Source organism: Lepus europaeus, chromosome 11 (genome assembly GCF_033115175.1).
Source record: "Lepus europaeus isolate LE1 chromosome 11, mLepTim1.pri, whole genome shotgun sequence".
Lineage (NCBI taxonomy): Eukaryota > Metazoa > Chordata > Mammalia > Lagomorpha > Leporidae > Lepus > Lepus europaeus.
In genome coordinates, this window is record NC_084837.1 from 2,900,497 (window position 1) to 2,918,978 (window position 18,482).

Here is an 18,482-nt window from a genome sequence, read left to right on the forward strand (position 1 = left end):
TTCGAGAGCAGGAGACGGAAGAGACACCCAGGCGGGGACGCTGGGCGGGGTTGGGGGCTGGGGGTCCACACAGGGCCCCCTGCAGGGGCAGGGCAGCCACGGAGGGGGACTGGGGGGGGAGCCAAGCACAGCAGGGCCTGAGCTTGGCCAGGGAGCAGGGCGGTGCCCACGGGCCACTCCAGAGGGCGGTCTCGGTGCTGCGGTGGGGAGCCCACGCATGGATACGGACGCTGCCAGAGCAGGTGATGAGACGGCCTGTGGTCCTTGCAAGGGTCACTCCTGCCGTCTCCTGCAGAGCTGGGTGTCCCCGGCTGTGTATTCTTGGCCTAAAGTTAAAGTTAATTCGCGTTCCCTGAGCTTGTGGCAGCTGGTCGGCGCAGTCGGCTGACCCAGAGCTCGGGCTGATTGGCAGGGAGGAGGCGGGCAGGGAGGACAGACGGGTGGCCGTGCACAATCCACATGATAGAATGCCATGGTGATTTACAGTGCGGTTGTGGGTGAGACGAACCGAACAGAGCAGCATCCAGAGGACCCTGTGGTTCTGAAATCCCGGGGTCCCCGAGACTCGGGGTGACGGGGCCGGGGCTCTGACTTCAGTGTGAGACGTGCGCGCCAGTGGCTCGGCCAGCACGAACTCGCCGGAGTCACCGCTGCCGCCTCCGAGGGGGGCCGAGCAGACCGGGTGCTACGTGCACTTCGGGGAGCCTCCAGGCCCTGCCCGAAACCCTCCCCAGCCGGAGTAGAAGAGAGAGTGGAACCTGGGACTGGCCCAGAGCGCAGCACGTTCAGGGCCGACCTGAGCAGCCGTGTCTTGACCGGGCCCCGTCCGCGGCCCCTCATGGTGTCAGGTGCACATGTGAGCTCTCCACAGCCGAGTTTCCCCATGTCTGCCCCCCTCCAATCTTCTGTGGCCCTCAGGGACAGATATCCAGGCCCCCTAAAGATTCTGGGGGTGCTGTGGAGGCAGCGACTCCGCAGGGGGTCACGGGAAGCTCACGGGGCAGCCCCAGGCGCCCGCCCACGTGGGGCCCGCCCGCCCGTCCTGCTCACCACCCGGCGCCCTCTCTGCTCCCAGGGATGACGGCGATCCCGTGCGCCTGTCTGGGGATTTTCCTGGGCGGTCTCCTGGTGAAGAAGCTCAGCCTGTCCGCCCTGGGCGCCATCCGGATGGCGATGCTGGTCAACCTGGTGTCCACCGCCTGCTACGTGTCCTTCCTCTTCCTGGGCTGCGACACGGGCCCCGTGGCCGGCGTCACTGTGCCCTATGGAAACAAGTGAGTACGGGGCAGGGCCTCCGCCCAGGCTCCTCTCCCTGGGGCAGCAGTGACCCTGAGCAGAGGGACCCTGGGGGCCGGGAGGGCGCTGGGGGGCAAAGCAGCTATTCACCGACCCCTGCGCGGGGCCCAGGCCCCCGTCTTAGGCTTTGGGCCCCGCACGGATGGGGGGACAGCAGGTCAGAGAGGCAGCCAGCAGGTTCCTTCAGCAATTCCCTGAACTCGCAGAAGCTGCAGGGGCTGGCACAGGCCTGGCCGCCTGCACGCCACCAGCGGTCTGCCACGCCCCAGTCTCTGTGCCCAGGGCCTGGCCGCCTGCACACCTTGGTCACCCGTGGGTGGCATTGCCCAAGGTCATGATCCCGCTGTGACTGTCGTGGTCACACTGCACCATTCAGGGCACAGTGGCCAGGTCAAGTGTTTCCCATCCACTGGGTGTTGACGCTGTGGGGTGGACCCTGGAGGGTGGAGAGGGAAGGAATGATTGGGGGAAGCCACTTGTCCTATGTCCTGGCTGCCATCCCAAAACCCGAGTCGAGGCAGACCCACCCTCAGAGGGGACCATGGAGCATCCCGTCTGTCCAAGGCCAACAGTGGCCTGCAGGTCCCCGGTTCCTCTGCCCCCACCACCAGCCTCTTCCTCCAGGCAGCTGTCAGGTTGCACCTACAGTAAGGTGGAAAGCGCCCGCCTCCCCCAGATGCAAGGGCAAGTGAGCGGAGCAGGCAGAACAGAGGCAGTGGGAGCCCCGCTCAATCCAGGAACCTGCACCCCGCCCTCCGCCGTCCGGGCATGGAACTTCACACCTGCAGCGGGGAGCTGCGCTTGCCGTGGACTGCCCGGCTCACGGGGAGGGGAGGCGGTGACGGGCGCCCAGGCAGTCACCGCAGTGACTTCTTCCAGAAGACAGAGCAGGTGCAGGAGCCGCTGGCCGTGCCCGTCTGTCAACGCTGGTGTGGTTATGTGAGCCTGGACGAGCGACGCCCCCGGCCCTGCCTTGGTGTCCTTGTCTGTGAGGCCTGTGGGGTTTCCCTGGGAGCAAACGATGTCCCGTCAAGTGGCCCACGCGTGTGGGTGGCCAGGTGTGGCCACCACGGGCTGAGTAAGCGGTGGCACGAGGGGCACAACCACTCCCCCCTTCCTTCAGTCGCTGGCGCTGCTCTCTGCCCGCAGCACGAGACGTCTTAGCGCAGTCCTGGCAGGCAGTGGCGTCCCTCGGGCACGGGGTGGTCACGGCCACCACTTCGCCTGAAACGGACGAGGACCAGGCCACGGGGGCAGGGTTGGGGGACCTACGTGTGCAGCTTCCTGTGGGCCCGGGAAGGGCGCTGAGCAGCAATAGAGGGCAGTGGTGTGGAGGGAGAGGCCCTGGGCTGAGCCCCGGCCGCCACCAGCCCCGAGGGCACAGGGCACAAGGGGACAGGTGCTAACAGGGGTTCCACAGAGCTGGACTCAGCCCCCACCCCGCTGGCCACCCTTCCCGCCCCCATGCGCCAGGGCCCTTGGCTAAGACAGCAGGGGAGTTCCCAGGCTGACCTGCACGGGCGGGGGCCAGCGGCTCTCCCGGGGTGGCCTGCTTCTCAGGGGTCCCTGGTGCCTTCCTCTTGCAGCTCAGCGCCGGGGACGGCCCTGGCCCCCTACTCCTCCTGCAATAACAAGTGTGAGTGCCAGACCGACTCCTTCACTCCGGTGTGCGGGGCCGACGGCGTGACCTACCTGTCCGCCTGCTTCGCCGGCTGCACCAGCACGGTAAGGGCAAGGGGCAGGGTGGGGTGGGAAGCACCCAAGGCAGGGCAGGAGCAGGTGCCGCAGCCGGGCCCAGTGCCACCTCCCTGAGCCCAGGCTGTGCCGCGCTCTGCGGGGGAGACCGCCCTGGACCTCCTGCCGAGTGGGCTCCCTCCCGGGAAGCTCCATGTGTAGCCGCGGAGGCCAGATTCACAGCGGGCTGTGGCTCAGAGCGCTGGCAGGAGCCGCACAGGTAGTGAGCTCCCCAGCGCTGGCAGTGTGTAATGAACAACTGAGAAGGTGTTCCTTGGGGCATCTCCAGGCCCGAGGCCTGACCCTGACCTGCCTGTCCCTGCCCTTGGCCTTCCCACTTTCTCCGTCTCCCAGACACCCTGCGTTTTCCTTCTGAGCTCTTCCACAGCTGGGCGTGGGGCTCAGCCTTCCGTGTGTCTGCGGGACCCTGGTGCTTAGGGTTTGCCCACCCCCAGCCCACGCGAGCTGACCCCACCCTGAGCCTCTCACACCTGCCGGCTTGCAGGTGCCCACCCCTGCCTGACTGGGTGTGGCCGCTGCCCGCCCTGCTTCCCAGGAGGCACCTCTCTTCCGTCTTCTGCACCACAGAAAAGCCTCTGTCCCGATGCCCGCAACCCTGCCCCTGGGTCTCTGGGTTCCCGCGGCTCCAGCTCGGCCTCCTTGCAGTGCTGGGTGGTTGCTTTTGCCAGGTCACCTGTCGCCCGCTCGTCTCCTTCCAGCAAACGCCCCCTCGGTGCCCCCTCCACGCATCTCGGGTCCTTCCCCACCCCCCACCCCCCGAGTCTGCGGGCCCTGGCCTGCTGCTGTGCGGGTCGGTGGGAGGAGCTGACGGCCCCTCTGGCCTGCGGGTCTCTGCACCACGCTGGCACCCGGTGCCTCCTGAGTGTGGGGACACGGGGTCGGGAGCTCGGAGCGGAAGCCGTGTGCTCCCTCCCCGCAGGTCCTGTGCCCCGGGAGCCGCCGCTTCCCCGAGAAAGGAAGATGGGTCGTTTATCTTCCTCTTCGGGGATCTCATTTCTCCCGGCGGCTAACGCTCGGGTTCCTGGCCAGTCATTAGCATTTCCTCCAGAGGAAATACATCCCCCTGTGCAGGGGCGGGGGTGGATGTTTCAAACGCGATGATGAAACAGTTTCTTTATGAGTGGAAATAAATATCTCAAAAAGGGCTGGGACCTGGAGAGCAAGGCGAAAGCAGGAGCCATGAATTTCCACGACAGCCTCACGGTTTAATCCCGAACAGATCTGCGGTTGGGTCTGGGTGTCGTCCTCGAGTGGCCTGGTCTTCACCGGGCAGGGCGCACAGCAGTGAGCATGTGTCCTAGTGACCACGTTGTCCCTGGTCCTGCCGCACGGGGCGTCTGCATCGAACCCAACGGGCCCGAGGTGCCCCGGCCCCTCCCACCTCCTCCAGAGCCACCTGCTAGGTGGAGCTCCTTAAAGCACCCCAGCACCGACCTCTCCTTGCCCCCGGGCCTTTGCACGTGTGGCTCCTGCTCCATCTAAGCTCCGTCTAACCTCACAGGCTCTGCCTGTGCAGCCCCCAGCTGGTGCCTCCTACAGGACTGCGTGAGAGTACGCCCTGCCCGCGCCCAGTGCACCTGCCCCTGCCCGCAAGGCCCTTGTCCTGCTCTAACGGCGTCCGCCCCCTCCCGGGCTCTGAGCTGCACCCTTGTGTTTCCAGGGCCAGCTGTGGCTGTGACCAGAGGCCCAGGCTTCCTAAGTGCACCGCCAGAGCCTGGTGCTGGCCTTGGAGGGCCCCAGGGCCTTGCACAGCCGCTGGCAGGCAGGTGGGCAGATGATGGCGCCTGTGTCTGTGCTGAGGCCTCACGGTCTCCGTGCACTTGATAGCCGTGCCTCACGGGGGTGAGCCGGGAAATCCAGTGTCAGCAGTGCGCCTCCTGCCCCCTTGGGCCCGCTCCCTGCTTCCTCCACATCCCCCTGAGAGATGGAGGAAGCTCGCAGGGCTGCGCAGACGGGCGCACACCAGTTCCCGCTGCGGGTGACCAAGCTCACGAGTCGCTTTGGTGGGCTGCCGTGGGCGGGGGTTTCCCCGGGGTTGTTTCTGTACCTTTAACTTTCAGAAGTTGTCATGGCTGCTGGCTGTCCCCTCGACGTATGAATGATTGGGACAAAAGTCTACACCGGGGTGGCCGTCCCAGGGTGCTGGTGGCAGGGGACGACTCCACCCCCACAGGGCGGCCGCCGATCCACACGCCTCTTGTGTAGGGCGCCCCGAGGGTTCCGTGGAGCCAGGGGCTTGGCGTTCTGGGTCAGGCTGCACATCGGCGTCGCCTGGGTGCTTTGCTCAGGCAAGGGCCGGGCCCCGCTCAGATCCTGACTTCCTGGTTTGGGAGCAGATGTGGGCGTCAGCACGTTTAAGCCCCTCCTCCCTGTGTTTCGATGTCTCCAGGGCCAGCCCCGCTGGCCACTGCAGGGCCTCTCTCGTGAGGTCCCGTCCTGCACAGCCTCTGGCCACCAGGTGGCCCCACCCTGCCCTTGCCGACACGGCCCAGGTCCCTGAGGGTACAGTGGCCCCTGCTTCAGCACCCTGCTCTGTTGGAGACAAGCTGAGTTCCAGAAATCTTACCTGTCAAGAAACAGTAGTGGCTGAGCTGCCCCAAGCATCCATCCTTGTGCATCCCCCACCCACCCACCCACACCAGGGACTGCGCTCGTCACTGCCAGCCAGGGGCGGGGGCAGCAGGAACAGCAGCTGCCTCCTGGTCGTCCTGGCCACCTCCCTGGCCATCCCAGCCGCCTCCCTGACCATCCCAGCTGCCTCCTGGCCATCCCAGCCGCCTCCCTGACCGTCCTGGCCACCTCCCTGACCGTCCCAGCTGCCTCCTGGACATCCCAGCCGCCTCCCTGACCATCCCAGCTGCCTCCTGGACATCCCAGCCGCCTCCCTGACCGTCCCGGCCGCCTCCCTGGCCATCCTGGCCACCTCCCTGGCCGTCCCAGCTACCACAGGGGTCAGCTCCTGAGCCCCTGCAGGTCTCAGACCCATGGATGCGCTGTCCCTCACATGAAGCCGTGTGATGTTCGTGCAGAGCTGCACGCATGCTCCTGACGTCCTGGGGTCCCGGCAGTGGCCGGGCACCAGCTCGTTCACATGGGATCAGCAGAGCGCACGGTGCACAGCAAATTCAAGCTTTGCTCTCTGGAATTCTTTCCAGTATTTTCAAACTGCTGTTGGTTGAATGCAGGCATGCGGGAGGCACGGACACGGGCTGACCATGGGCCGACCATGGGCCATGTCTGACCAATGGCATGGCTGCTGTGACCTGAACCAGCTTTGTTCCGGGCACGTATCTGGGCTTGTGGCCTCTCTGGAAAGGATGGGGGTCATTGGCAGAGCACCCACACCCCTGGAGGGCGGTGGTCAGCCAAGATCAGGCATGGCGGCTCCCGGACAAGTGCCGGACCTCAGCTCAGCCACGCTGCCCACGACAGCCGCCCCTTACGCCTGAACGACTTTTCTCCTGTGAGTTTCCTGGCTGGGCCCCAGGCCGAGGCTCTGCACACCCCAGCCTCAGTGTACACTCTGTTGGAAGGGACTTGTGAACCCTGGAAAGCCTCCATGTGGGAGCCCCTGCGTTGCTCAGGCCCCACGCGGGCGTTGTGAGCGGGCAGGCGATTGAGGGGAGCAGCCTGTGTTCACTCTGAAACCAGAGGCAGAGTGGTGATGGACGTGTGGGCAACCAGCACTCAGCCGGAGCTGCCCTGCCACGGCTCCGTGAGCACAGCCCAGGGCCGTCCACAGCCGTGGGAAACAGGAACCTGCGCGCACGTTAAAGGATCACAAGGAGGCGCGGCCAGCGGCTCGCCGGTGGTTCCCCCGCCCGAGGACTGGAGAGCAGCCAGATAACCTGCAGAGTCTGCGTGGATTTCAGACATGAAACAGTCGTGTCCCACCTTGCAGGAAGGCGAGCTTTAAAGCCGCTGACGCTACAGGCTGGGGGCCCAGCTCAGCTGGCCTGGCCACTGGGGAGCCGCTGGGTCACGGCTGGACACTGGGTCCAGCGGGGCAGAAGGAGTGGTCGCCTGCGGGGCCAGCCTGTGCCATGAAGGGCGAGTGGAGATTGGCCGGGCCGCCAGGATAGGGGTGACAGCTCAGCACCGAGGGTGCACAGACAGGTGTGGGGGTCGCACCTTGTGATGGTGCAGCGGCTCAGGATGGAGGCAGGGGACAGGAAGCTGCACAGAGGGCCCGAGGGGCCTGGCACACTGTGAGCTCCGGCCCCTCCCACTGCTCCGTGTCACACAGCAGAGCAGATCCTGCCGCCCCAGGATGCCACATTGGGCAGAAGCCAGCTCTCCGAGGGTGGGGGGCCAGAGGACCAGGACTCGGCTCCCACCCGGTGCATTGGCCTGGCTGTGAGCTGTCGTGGGGCCCGTGGGGGATGCCTGGGAGAGCTCCCTGCTCCAGCCGTGGGCATCCACAGGGAGCTCCCGACCCATCCGGCCACCTCTCGGGAGGGGGAGAGGCGGGTGGGGTCTCTGCCGTCACTGAAGGATTTGGAGTGCGTCACTCGGACACCAGCTCCAGTGCTTCTCTGACTGCCTGTCACTGTGATACGACACTGCTCTCAGGATCCCCCTCGGGGCCCAGGTACAGCAGCCGCAGGGCGGCCTCCTGCACCGTGGGGACATGGCTGCCCGGCCCTCGGCCCCATCCTGGCCCCTGTCCTTGGATGACCTTGGCACAAGAGCCCAGGGCCCCGTGTACCCAGGGTGCTGCTCCCAGCTTCCTTAGCAGTGCCTGGGCCCAGATACAGGGCTTGGCCCTGCACCCCCGGCTGGGGAGGTGTGGGAGGGTCCCTGACGGGCCTGATGGCCGGCGTGGTCACTGTGCCAGCCCCCGTCCAAGATAAAAATGGCGCCTTCACAGGTTGACCGGTGTCGGGAGGGATTTTCCAAGTCTTGGGTGGGGTTGGGAAGTTTCTTCCTCTATAGCCCCCATGGGGGGCAGGGTCCATGTCGGGATGCGGGTGCGACTTTAGGTGACTTGTTACCCCAAAGAAGGCCCGTGGGGGCTCTGGTCCTGACGGCTCGGCGCAGCCCCACCCCTCATTCCTGAGGCTGGAGTCAGAACTCAGTTCCCAGGGTGCTTGGCCAAAGCCACTGTGGCCACCCCGAGGGACCCAGCCCCCTCTCATGCCTGAGCTCGGAGTCCACGGCGTCCCCAGGACCCAGGCTCACGTGTCTCCCGCCTTGTGCTGCTGCAGTGACCGGGGAGGCCAGGCGGGCTGAGCCGGCCCAGGGCTCGGGGAGGATCTGGAATGTTCCTTCACTCAGCAAGGCCTTCATCCTGTGCGAGCCGACCCTCTCCCGGGCGGCGGGCACACTTGGGGAGCAGCCACAGCGGTCTCTGGGTTTGTTAGCGGTGGGGCTGCGGAGGGGGGAGGGCTGGGCAGAGGCAGGCAGGTGCGCGGCTGTTCTGGATCTGGCTGCCACTTCCTGCTGGGTCTCGGCACCACGCTGGTCACGGGCTGCCGGAGAGGCAGAGGACTGTGGATGGGGCGAGGGTGGGCTTGTGATAAACACCCCCAGGGTGGAGCACAGGCTGCCCACCCTGAGACACCTGCTCAGGGCCAGCGCTTAGGAGGAGGACAGGGTGGCCCCACCGTCTCCCCCCACTGCCCACCCCGCCTGGGGCGCAGCCCTGGGGACAGCCGCTCAGGGGCGGGGCCTGGGGCTTCTGGACGCCCCTGAAGCCAGACCTCAGAACTCCCTGGGGCAAAAAAAATCCATACACCCATCTGTGGGTTCCACGGGAAAGGAGGGGCACGATGGGCAGAGGGGAAGAAAGGGAAACGCCATGGGGCGGGGGCCGCACGCTGAGGCCGGGCCTGACCCAGGTGTGCTGGGAAACCCCAGCCGTCCCGGTCCCCGGGGAATAGCTGAGCCGGGGGCGGGCACTGGGGTCCTTTACCCACTGCTTTCCCTGTGTTGCTGCCGAAAGCCGGGCACCACGGGGCCTTCACTGGCCGGGCCCCGCCTCCTTAGCCCAAGCCCCTCCTCTTGCCATCAGGGATCCCTGGAGGAGGAGGCAGCCTTGGGGACCACACCTGGGCAAGGGCAGCAGGGGGATGGACAGAGTGCCCCGCCTCCCTCCTCTCCGCCGCCTCCTGTGTTGGTTAACACAGACTGGGCTTGGGCTCGCACCCCAGGGCTGGGGCTCAGCCTCCCAGGGCGGCCCCACCATGTTGCGATGCCTGGCCAGTTCTCATGCACTTCAGTGCGACCGTGGCCACACCAGGGGGACAAGCTGGCAAGTAACAGTGACGTGAACGGTGGAAACGTGGTCCCCTCTCCGTTGTGCCAGGGACGCGTCTGCTGAGGGTTCTGGAGAATGGAATTGAAACCCGTAAGAGACGGGCCGCACTCCCCCAACCCCGCTCCCCGCCCCGTGTGCCTCCCTGCAGCCTCCTGGAAACCAGCTCCTTAACTCAGGCCTGACGGCCGGCCGGAGCACCACGGGGCGTGTCGTGCCGGCACACGGCTGGCATCTGTTGGCTGCAGCCGCGCCTGCTAACGGGCTGAACGCTTACCTTGCAGAACCTCACGGGCTGCGCCTGCCTCGCCACTGTGCCCCCCGAGAACGCAACCGTGGTGCACGGGAAGTGCCCCAGCCCCGGCTGCCAGGAGGCCTTCCTCACCTTCCTGTGTGTGATGTGTGTGTGCAGCATGATCGGAGCCATGGCCCAGACACCCTCCGTCATCATCCTCATCAGGTGAGCGCGCCGCTGCCCGCCCCCACCGTGCGGGCCCCCCCCACCCCCCGTGAGCATCCCAGGCCAGGGAGGTCAGCTCACGGCTGCCCGAGGCTGACCGGACCTGGGGACACCCGTGGGACCCTGCAGCAGCCTGCGAACACGCAGATGGCCTGGCTGTAGCCAGAGCCCCGCCTCCAGCTCCTGCCCTGTGCCAATGAGCCACACAGTCTTGGGCACACCCTATCCCCAGGCTTGGCTCCGAGTCCCCCGCCCGGGGACGAGTCGCTCCTCTGCCAGCCACCTTCAGTGGCGTGAGCCCCCTGAGATGCTGTGTGTGCAGCCACCACAGAGACACGAGGGGGTAGGGGAGCAGTGACTGCCCTTGTGCCCAGGGGACCCTGGCGCCAGCCACCCCTGCTTCCCACGTGCCCGGCCTCTGGGGCCCTGTCGTCACAGGTGAACACTTGGGGGACAGTCACTTGCACAGGTTTGTCACTTTGGATTAGGCCCCTGGAGTGAGCTGACCTGCACCTGCCAGCGTCTAGCACCCGTGTGAATCGGCTCCATCTGGTTCTCACACAGCCCGGTTGCAGGCCTCGGGCCGGGTCAGAGTCAGGCTCAGTGTGTGGGTGTCCCGTGTCCATGTCAGTGGGTGACCCCAGCTGCACTCAGTGGCCTCCCCTTCCTCGCCAGTGCCTCCCACGACTCCTCCTCCCCGGGGAAGAGACCCCTAGGGGGCACCACTGTCGCCTATATCATCAGCAAGGCTTTGGAACATGCAGGTGCATTAAGGGTAGAAGAGAAACCGCTATTTTATTCTGAGAATGAAAAGCAAATTCTAACAATGCACGCCTGGTGCTTGCGAGGCTGCGGCCCAGCTCCTGAGCCCACACTCGCTGGCGGCATTGAGGAGCCCGTCAATCTTTCCAGGCAGCGCCGTGGCCGTGGGAGTCTAGACTCATCCATGCTGGCCCTGCGTCCACCCCGCCCTTCTCAGGGACATACATCTGCACAGGAAGCGATGCTCAGTGCAGTTTGATCGCCACGCTGACTGTAACAGCAGAGGCTCGCGTTGTAATCCCGAGTTAAATGACGGTACCGTGGCTCAGTGGAATCATGAAAACTCTTCAGAACGTGCGAAGTGTTTATGGAAGGAACGGTTGGTTGATTGTACATAATGTGCCCGTGGCTAAAACCCCCCGGACCTCAGGCACGGCCTCAGGGCGGGTGCCTTACAAGTAGTTCTTTTTGTTATTAGAATTTTAGGATGTTCACACAGGAGGCACCAGGAAACTGGGAAATGGCCCTCCCCACCCCCAGCCATACCAAGCCCCCTCCTCCTCCCCCCGTGGCTCCCCTGCCAGCCCCAGCCTCTGGGCGTTGGGTCCTGGTGCCTGGCAGGTGCGGCGGGGAGGGCCATGGAGGTCTCCAAGCTTGGCTGCAGCAGCTCTGGAGCTTTCCAGGAAACGCTGAGTCCCTCGCACGGTGTCGCGGGTTGCTCAGTGACCTCGGCTGGGCCGGAGTGAGCCGCCTCTGCTCTCACGTGCACTGAGGTCATCCCTTGTGTCCGCCCCTTCCTGCACTTTGCCATCACAGATGTTCATGGCAGTGCAAGGGCACAAAGCCCCGGCCCCCACCCTGTCCCGAGACCACGGGTGGAGCACCTGGCAGCAAGATGGAAGCCGGCACTCGGGTTTCACCTGCCGTTGGTAGCTGTGTGAGTGACAGGGAAGCTCGGGGAGGGATTGAGCTGTTTTCCCAGGGCCACACGGCCAGTGCCCTCCTGGGTCTGTCCAGAGCCATCCAGACCGAGCCCTCCCCGGGCACGTCCCGGAGTGAGCAGGCGGCTCTCCTTGTGGGAACAGCGTGTGCACGCTCTGTCCCCGGTGACGTGACGGCTAAAATGAAGTCGCGTTTCAGGCGCTGAATGTTCCGGCTCCTTAACCCCAGCTCGTTTCACGGCTGGGGAGAACGTTCCATCGCTGTCTTTGGAGTCGGTGCCATCGGATGAATGTGCACAAGGGGAGCCCTGGGGCCGACAGTGGTGGTCAGGAACTTGGGTTTGAGGGGGCGGCCCCAGGCCCCATCCAGGGTCCCCGCCTGGCTCGGTCTCAGCCCCGACCACCACCAGGCTCCCTACCCGGACATGCACAGTGGGGGAGAGCGTGTTACTTCCCCTTTGGCTTCACCCCGGCTGCCTCGGGAACCCCGCACCTCGCAGGCTGCTGTGATCACACGCGGGAGCTGTGGCTCGTGGGTGGCCCAGGGCGGGGCGGCCGGGCTGGGTCTCCGCTGAGGTCCACTTCCTGGTCGGGGACGGCCGCTCTCGGGGGCCTTGTTGCAGAGAGCTGACCGCTCTCCCAGGGCTCCACCCCACAACCTGGTCACCTCCCAGAGGGGACGACGGGCTTCTGGGTGTGGAGCTGGCGAGGCCACGGTCAGCCCGCTGGGCACCAGGAAGCCGAGGACACACACGCCCATGGGTCCAGCCAGGTGCAGTGCAAGTCCAGTCTCCTGGGGGGAGCGCTGTCCCTGGTGTGTCTCCTTCAGAACTGACCACGGGGTCTCCCTGGTCTTTCAGCCCCACTGAAGCAGCTCGGGGCCCTGCCCCATCCTCATCCCATCTCTCCCTCTCATTCCTTCAACACCAAGCACGGGTGGGGCTGCCTGGGTCCTCACAGCACACGGCCGCCGGCTGTCCGCTCAGCACGGACCGCGGGCCACACCATCCTGGGGTTCAGGCGCTGGTCTCATGGAGAGAAGCCTGGTGTCAGGTGGACAGTGACAGGGGTAAGACAGCACCCGGACGGACAGTGACGGGGCAAGAGACGGCACCCAGACGGACGGTGATGGGGGTGACAGATGGCACCGGGTCAGATGATGATAGGAGTGAGAGATGGCACCCAGACGGACAGTGACAGGGGTGAGACAGCACTCGGACCGGTGCTGGAGCTGTCACTGTTTCCTGAGCTCCGTGTACCAGCACTCAGCCCAGTGCTGCACTCAGAATGTTCTAGAGGTGTGCTTGAACCCCTCCTTAGGGGCCAGGGAGATTGCACTGGACCGAGGGCAGTGATGGCGAAGATGCTTTCCACCTCCCAGGGTTCTGAGACCCGGTCCCCGAGAGCGGAGTGTGCCCTGTGTGGTCCGTGCAGGCGTCCGGCCACACGGGACTGGGGAGCTTCCCAAATACCCGAGAACCCCAGAGGTGCCTGTGGAGGTGGCCGATGGTCCCGCGGGGCCCTCCCTTGGCCAGGTGAGGCCCAGCCCGAGGCCACTTCTCCAAGAGGGAGAGTGGGACTGGTGGTGACCTTTGCCCTCTGTCTCCGCACGCAGGACCGTCAGCCCGGAGCTCAAGTCCTACGCCCTGGGAGTGCTCTTCCTGCTGCTGCGTCTCTTGGGTAGGTACCTCCCCCCCCACCCCGTCCCCTGGGGAGGTGCGCCCCTCCCGCCAGGTGAGCACACTCCGGGAAGCCGTCGCTTGTCCTGGGTTTGTCTGTGTTCTCGGTGACGCCTGGACCCTCAGGACCCACGTGTGCAGCACAATCCGCATTTCTACCAGTGCTCGAGCAGCCTGGCAGGGGCCGCGTCACGGGGCTGCCCGCTGGGGAGGGGCGTTCACGGCAAACGTGGCGACCTTTGAACTTTTCCAGGCTGGTTGTAGTGCATCTTCCTTGGGATGGAGCCGTATTCCCAGGTGTGACACGGACAGAAGGCAGAAAGCCCAAGGCCTCTCACTTTTAATATTTTTTCAAAGGTTGTTTATTTGAAAGGCAGAGTTACAGAGAGAGTTAGAGATCTTGCATCCACTGGTTCACGCCCCAGATGACTGCCACAGCCAGGGCTGGGCCAGGTTGAAGCCAGGAGCCCAGGGCTTCTTCCAGGTCTCCTGCAGGAGTGCAGGGACCCCAGGAGGTGGGCCACCCTCCGCTGACTCCCCAGGTGCACTGCAGAGAGCTGCCTGGGAAGTGGAGCAGCTGGGACTCGAACCAGCACTGAAGGCAGTGGCTTAACCTGTTGCTCCTCAGTGCCGCTCTCCCCATCCTTAAAATTGACAGAGGGTGGGCGCGGCCCGCGGTTCACCCAGAGCCCCGTGCAGCCGCTGGGCTGAAGCACGAAAGGCCAAGCCGGTGGCCGCTCCGGGCTGCACCCGCCTCCGCCCACCGGGCCACACTGCGGCCTGTGGAGCAGCCCATGGTGGAGGCCGGGATGGGGAGAACTTCTGTTCCCGAGGCACACGGCGCCCGACCGTAGGCAGGGAGACGGCCGTGGCCTGCACATGGGAGCAGACCTGGGACGTGCTCACCTGGACCTCGCGGCACCCCCGTTCCCAGGACGCAGCGTGGACCACACTCAGAGCGGCTCCGGCACTGCCCGCGTGTCCAGCGGCTGGGACGTGGTTAAATCCCTTACGGTCTGTTACCACGCAGGATCCGTGTTCTCCTTTGAAACCCTGATGAGAAACCATTTGTGGAGCTGGAGCTGGAGCTGGCACGGGTGTGCGGCGGGGACCCGAGAGGCCTGTGGAGCCCAGGGTTTAACCAGCACCAGCGTGGGAGCTCCTGCACAAACCCTGCTGTGGCACCTGCTGGCATCGCCACGCAGTCAGTGGGTGGCTTCTGGACTTATAAACCACTCGTACGCGTTTTGCTTTCGTAATGAGATGAACTCCATAGCTGGCGTACACAAAGCAAGAATGGACCCGAAAATTCATGAAGTCCTCCTGGGTGTGCCCCTCCCTGTATGCTACCCACCACTTCCTGGCCACCGCCATGCCTGGGACAAGGCCTCAGCACCCTCAATGTGACAGATCTGTGTTGGCCACTCCCCGTGGGCAATGTGGAGGGCGTGTCTGCCTACTTCTCCTACATGGAGAGCAGAGACGTGAGGACTTCCCCAGTGAAGCCAGCCCGGCGGGAATCCAAACCAGGACGTGTGCCCCTGCCCGAGAAGCCCAGCAGCTGGTGGCACAGCGCCACGCCTCTTGGGGTCTCCCTCCATCCGCGGGGAGGGCAGCCCCACCTGCAGGGGCCAGGAGGCCAGGAAGAGGGGTGCACCTGTGATCCCAGCCAGCAGCTGGGCTCCCTTCCTCCTGAGAATGGGGAAACCATCCCACACACATCCGACAAACCAATCTTTGAGCTCCGGGTGGATGTGAAACACTGTGGATGGCCCCCAGGTGAGCGGCCCCCACCCTCTGGACGGCCGCAGATGTCCAACCTCGAGGATGACCCTGGTGGCTCACAGAAGCCCAGCCAGGTGGCTCTGAAGGGCAGCGGGTCTCCGGGGGCACAGAACCGACACCGAGCAGTCCAAGGCGGGTGTGACCTGACCCCGCTCTGGCTGCCACCCGCGGCCAGGAAGTGGTTCCCCAGCTGCCGGTGCACCCGGCCGGGCACACTGCAGAGCGGGGAGCAGCCCCTGCTCACCTGCAGAGGCCCAGTGTGGCTGAGGCGAGCGTCTATGCAGGCACACATCCGTGACACAAGTGCCCATACGATCTCATCTCGCCTAGCTTTCTGGAAAGTCGGCCATGACCCCCACACCGAGTTCCTTGTCCAAGACGGGGCTCCAGTCGGAGCTCGGAAGCCCTGCTCTCTGAGGGAGGGGTGGGATTTCCTCTTCCAGTCGCGAGCTCAGGTAAGGATTGGCCTGTGGCCCAACTCTGATTAATGGTGACGGTGGCACTGCCGAAACAAAGTCTTGTGAAGACATCAGCGCCGTGCCCGGCCAGCCTGTGTGCTCGCCCCATTCGGGCTGCGGGGACACCACGAGGACACGGCAGCTGAGCCCATGAGCTGCGCGTGGAGCCAGGACAGCTGCAGGCGGCAGGGCCGCGTGACGCCCTGGGGTGGGTTCCTGGGTGTGCAAAGGCCGGGAGAAAGTGCTTGCATGCATGGAGCAGGAGCAGAAGGAACACCCTGGACAGGGGTCCCCCGGGGCGAGAGCCTGGGGCTGAGTGACGCCTCCTGCGTGTCCTGGGGAGGGCAGGGCTCGACGGGGCACAGAGCGGGAGCCTAACGAGGCCGGGCTTCTGCTGAGCAGTAAGACCGACAGGAATCGCCGGTGTCCTTTAGCCAGGGAGCGGCGGTCGATCCTCAGCACCGTGTTGGATTGGCTCCAGGTGGCCACGCCCCTCGCAGCGGGTGGCAGGTGTGCACGTGGCCTGCACCCTGTCCAGTACTTTTCCTCTCCAGGTCATGGTGGCACCAGAGGCCACATAAACAGCTGCTACCCGGTGCTGTTCAGGGAAAAGGGAAGAAAAAGTCCACACTATTCAGCGCAGGTGCAATGCTTCCGAATGTGGATTGCAGAGTTGGAAGGAGAGAGATCTTCGTCCACACTGGTTCTCTCCCCAGGTGGCTGCAGCTGGGACCAGGCCAGGCCAAATCCAGGAGCCAGGAGCTCCAGCTGGGTCTCCACAGTGGGTGCTGGGGTCCAAGCACGTGGATCATCTCCTGCTGTCTTCCCAGGTGCATTAGCAGGGAGCTGGATCGGAAGTGGAGCAGCTGGGTCTGGAACCAGCGCTCCTAAGGAATGCTGGAGGCGCAGGCCGAGGCTTAGCCCTCTGGATATTTCCAGTCTGTGATTGAGGATGTGGAGGGGCAGCTGTGTCGTGGCCTGGCCAGGGTGTGGGCTCGGAGTGGCAGGTGGCCGGCGTGGCTGAGGGGTCTCCTGTGCAGGTGCAGCAGGTGCAGCCGGGGAGTATGGAGGAAGATCTGCCCGGCTTAGTGTCTGAATGGCAGGCGCCTGCAGGGAGGACCCTCAGGGCTGGGGCACGCGGTGAGTACAGACCGTGCACTGAGACAGGAGGAGGCAGGCTGGGGAGCCCAGTCCAGCACTGTCGGACGGAGCCTCCTAGGGTGCTCACCATGTTCCCCAGCTGCATCCACGTGGCTCCCAGGCCAGTCTCACTTGTGTACTGGTTGTATGGGGTCAGCGGCCGACAGGGCCCATTTAGGGGGGCAGAGCGCTAGGGGGCAGGCAGGACAGGATGTGTGCACTGAGTGACCATTTCTTAGGTGCCAGGTGCCCCTGGCTGGACCGTGGGGCATGCCTGGACCGCAGTCCCTGACAGAGCCGACTACGAGATTATTCAAGCTGTAGCGGCTTAACCAAGGGGCTCAGGACCAAAATAAGAGCAAGGGGCTCCTCTGGGCCCCGGGACTTGAGAAAGTGGGGTGTCCTGGAGGGGCTCCCTCTTGCCCTACAGGGAGAGGGTATGGGGGAGCTCGGACCTGGCAGGGCAGCTGCAGAGAGCGGCTCCCGAAATGCCAGCGACAGGGATTTCCCTGGGGGACGGAGATCTCCCTCGCCAAGGCTTTCAGCTCAGCTCTTCGCTTACGCCAAAGAACCCCACGGGAGCCCCGCCTCTTCCCCCGCGCCAGGAACCACACAGCTAGGGCCCGAGGCCCTGAAGCTTCTCCTGGTAGCACATCTCAGGAAATGATTCCCTTAACCAGGGCCGCGGCTTTTGCATTGAAATATATATGTGTGTCTAGCTGCAGCGGGCAGAGCTGGTACAGGGAGTGAGATCGAGTCCTTTGCCTGTGCGTCTGAAATACCAAACCTGAGACAGACAGTCCCTCGGTGTTTCTCGTACCTCAAGGTCATTGCACCCTCGGGGGTCTCTGTCGGCCTCTAAGGAGCCAGCTTCCAGCAGGAGCTGCTCAGGCCTTTATTTGGCCGCACTGAATGATGTGTCATCGGGGGAGGGAGGGGGACTTCCTGATTCCTCCCGGCTCAGGCAGGTCAGGCCGGCTGAGGCCTGGGTCTGGCTTCCCCACACACCTGGGGGCTGCAGGGGGAGCTCCTCCTAGGGGAGAGCCATCAGTGACGAGGACGCACGAATTCAGCCTCCAGCCGACCCTAAGCTGTCACCCCGGAACCGCAGTGTGCTAAGAGTAAGCTAACAGAGGCCTGGCCACAGACGAGCAGCGGGCGTTAGAGACCCAGCGCCTCGCGTGGAGGGGAAGAAAGCACGGAGGCACCCACGGAGCGAGGGGCCGGCCGCCCCGGGGGGACGTCCCTTCATCTCTGCCTTCTGGAATGCAGAGACGGCTGGAGAAGCTGCGACGGGCACGTGGCCGCCTCGTCTGGAGCTCCGGAGGTCTCCCGGCCCTCCCCCGGGCTCTGCCGTCTGGCGCCGAGCACCGAGGGCAGCAGAGACGGCCCTGGAGGCTGCAGTCACGCCTGGCGTTCTAGGACGCGCGCTCCCGAGTGGGTCCTCCGTGCGCCAGCACCGGGCATGCGCCTACAACACGGCCTTCACTGGAGACCACTGAGCGCACGGTGCCCTGGCTGTGGTGCGCGTCCCACCATGGACAACAGGGCGGGCATGCGAGGAAGATCACAGGGCAGGGGCTGCCCAGGCTGGGCCCACACTCAGGATTTTATGGCGGCCCTCTGAGACCTGCCGCAGGCACCCCCCGGGGCTTCCACATAGGAGCCCAGGACGTCCCCCAGCGTCCCCAGAGCCCCTGTGCTGTGGACCAGAGGGCGGAGCTCTCACCTGCACCGCCCCCTCTGGCTGCTCCCCAGTGCCTGGCGGGGGGCGCCGGGACAAAGTGAGGCAACCACAGGGTTATCCCGCGGAGCCCACTGTGCCTTGAAGGCTGAGAAAGAGAGGGTGGTGGCCTCGGGACTCTGCCGCTTGGCTGGGAGCCACAGCTCAACCACATGCATGTGCGGGACTGGCCGTAGCTGGAATTGGCTCCTGCTCCCCAGTTCTCT

The 18,482-nt window shown here is 65.1% G+C and overlaps 1 protein-coding gene across 2 annotated transcripts in view; it reads left to right on the top strand.

The window, feature by feature from the left end:
- SLCO3A1 (solute carrier organic anion transporter family member 3A1) overlaps window positions 1-18,482 on the top strand; it is a 158,824-nt gene that overhangs the window by 130,647 nt on the left and 9,695 nt on the right. For both annotated transcript variants that reach the window (XM_062204536.1, XM_062204535.1), the window contains exons 6-9: window positions 1,076-1,274; window positions 2,883-3,021; window positions 9,592-9,767; window positions 13,086-13,150. In XM_062204536.1, coding sequence (XP_062060520.1) covers window positions 1,076-1,274; window positions 2,883-3,021; window positions 9,592-9,767; window positions 13,086-13,150 — 579 coding nt within the window. The remainder of the gene's footprint in view (window positions 1-1,075; window positions 1,275-2,882; window positions 3,022-9,591; window positions 9,768-13,085; window positions 13,151-18,482) is intronic.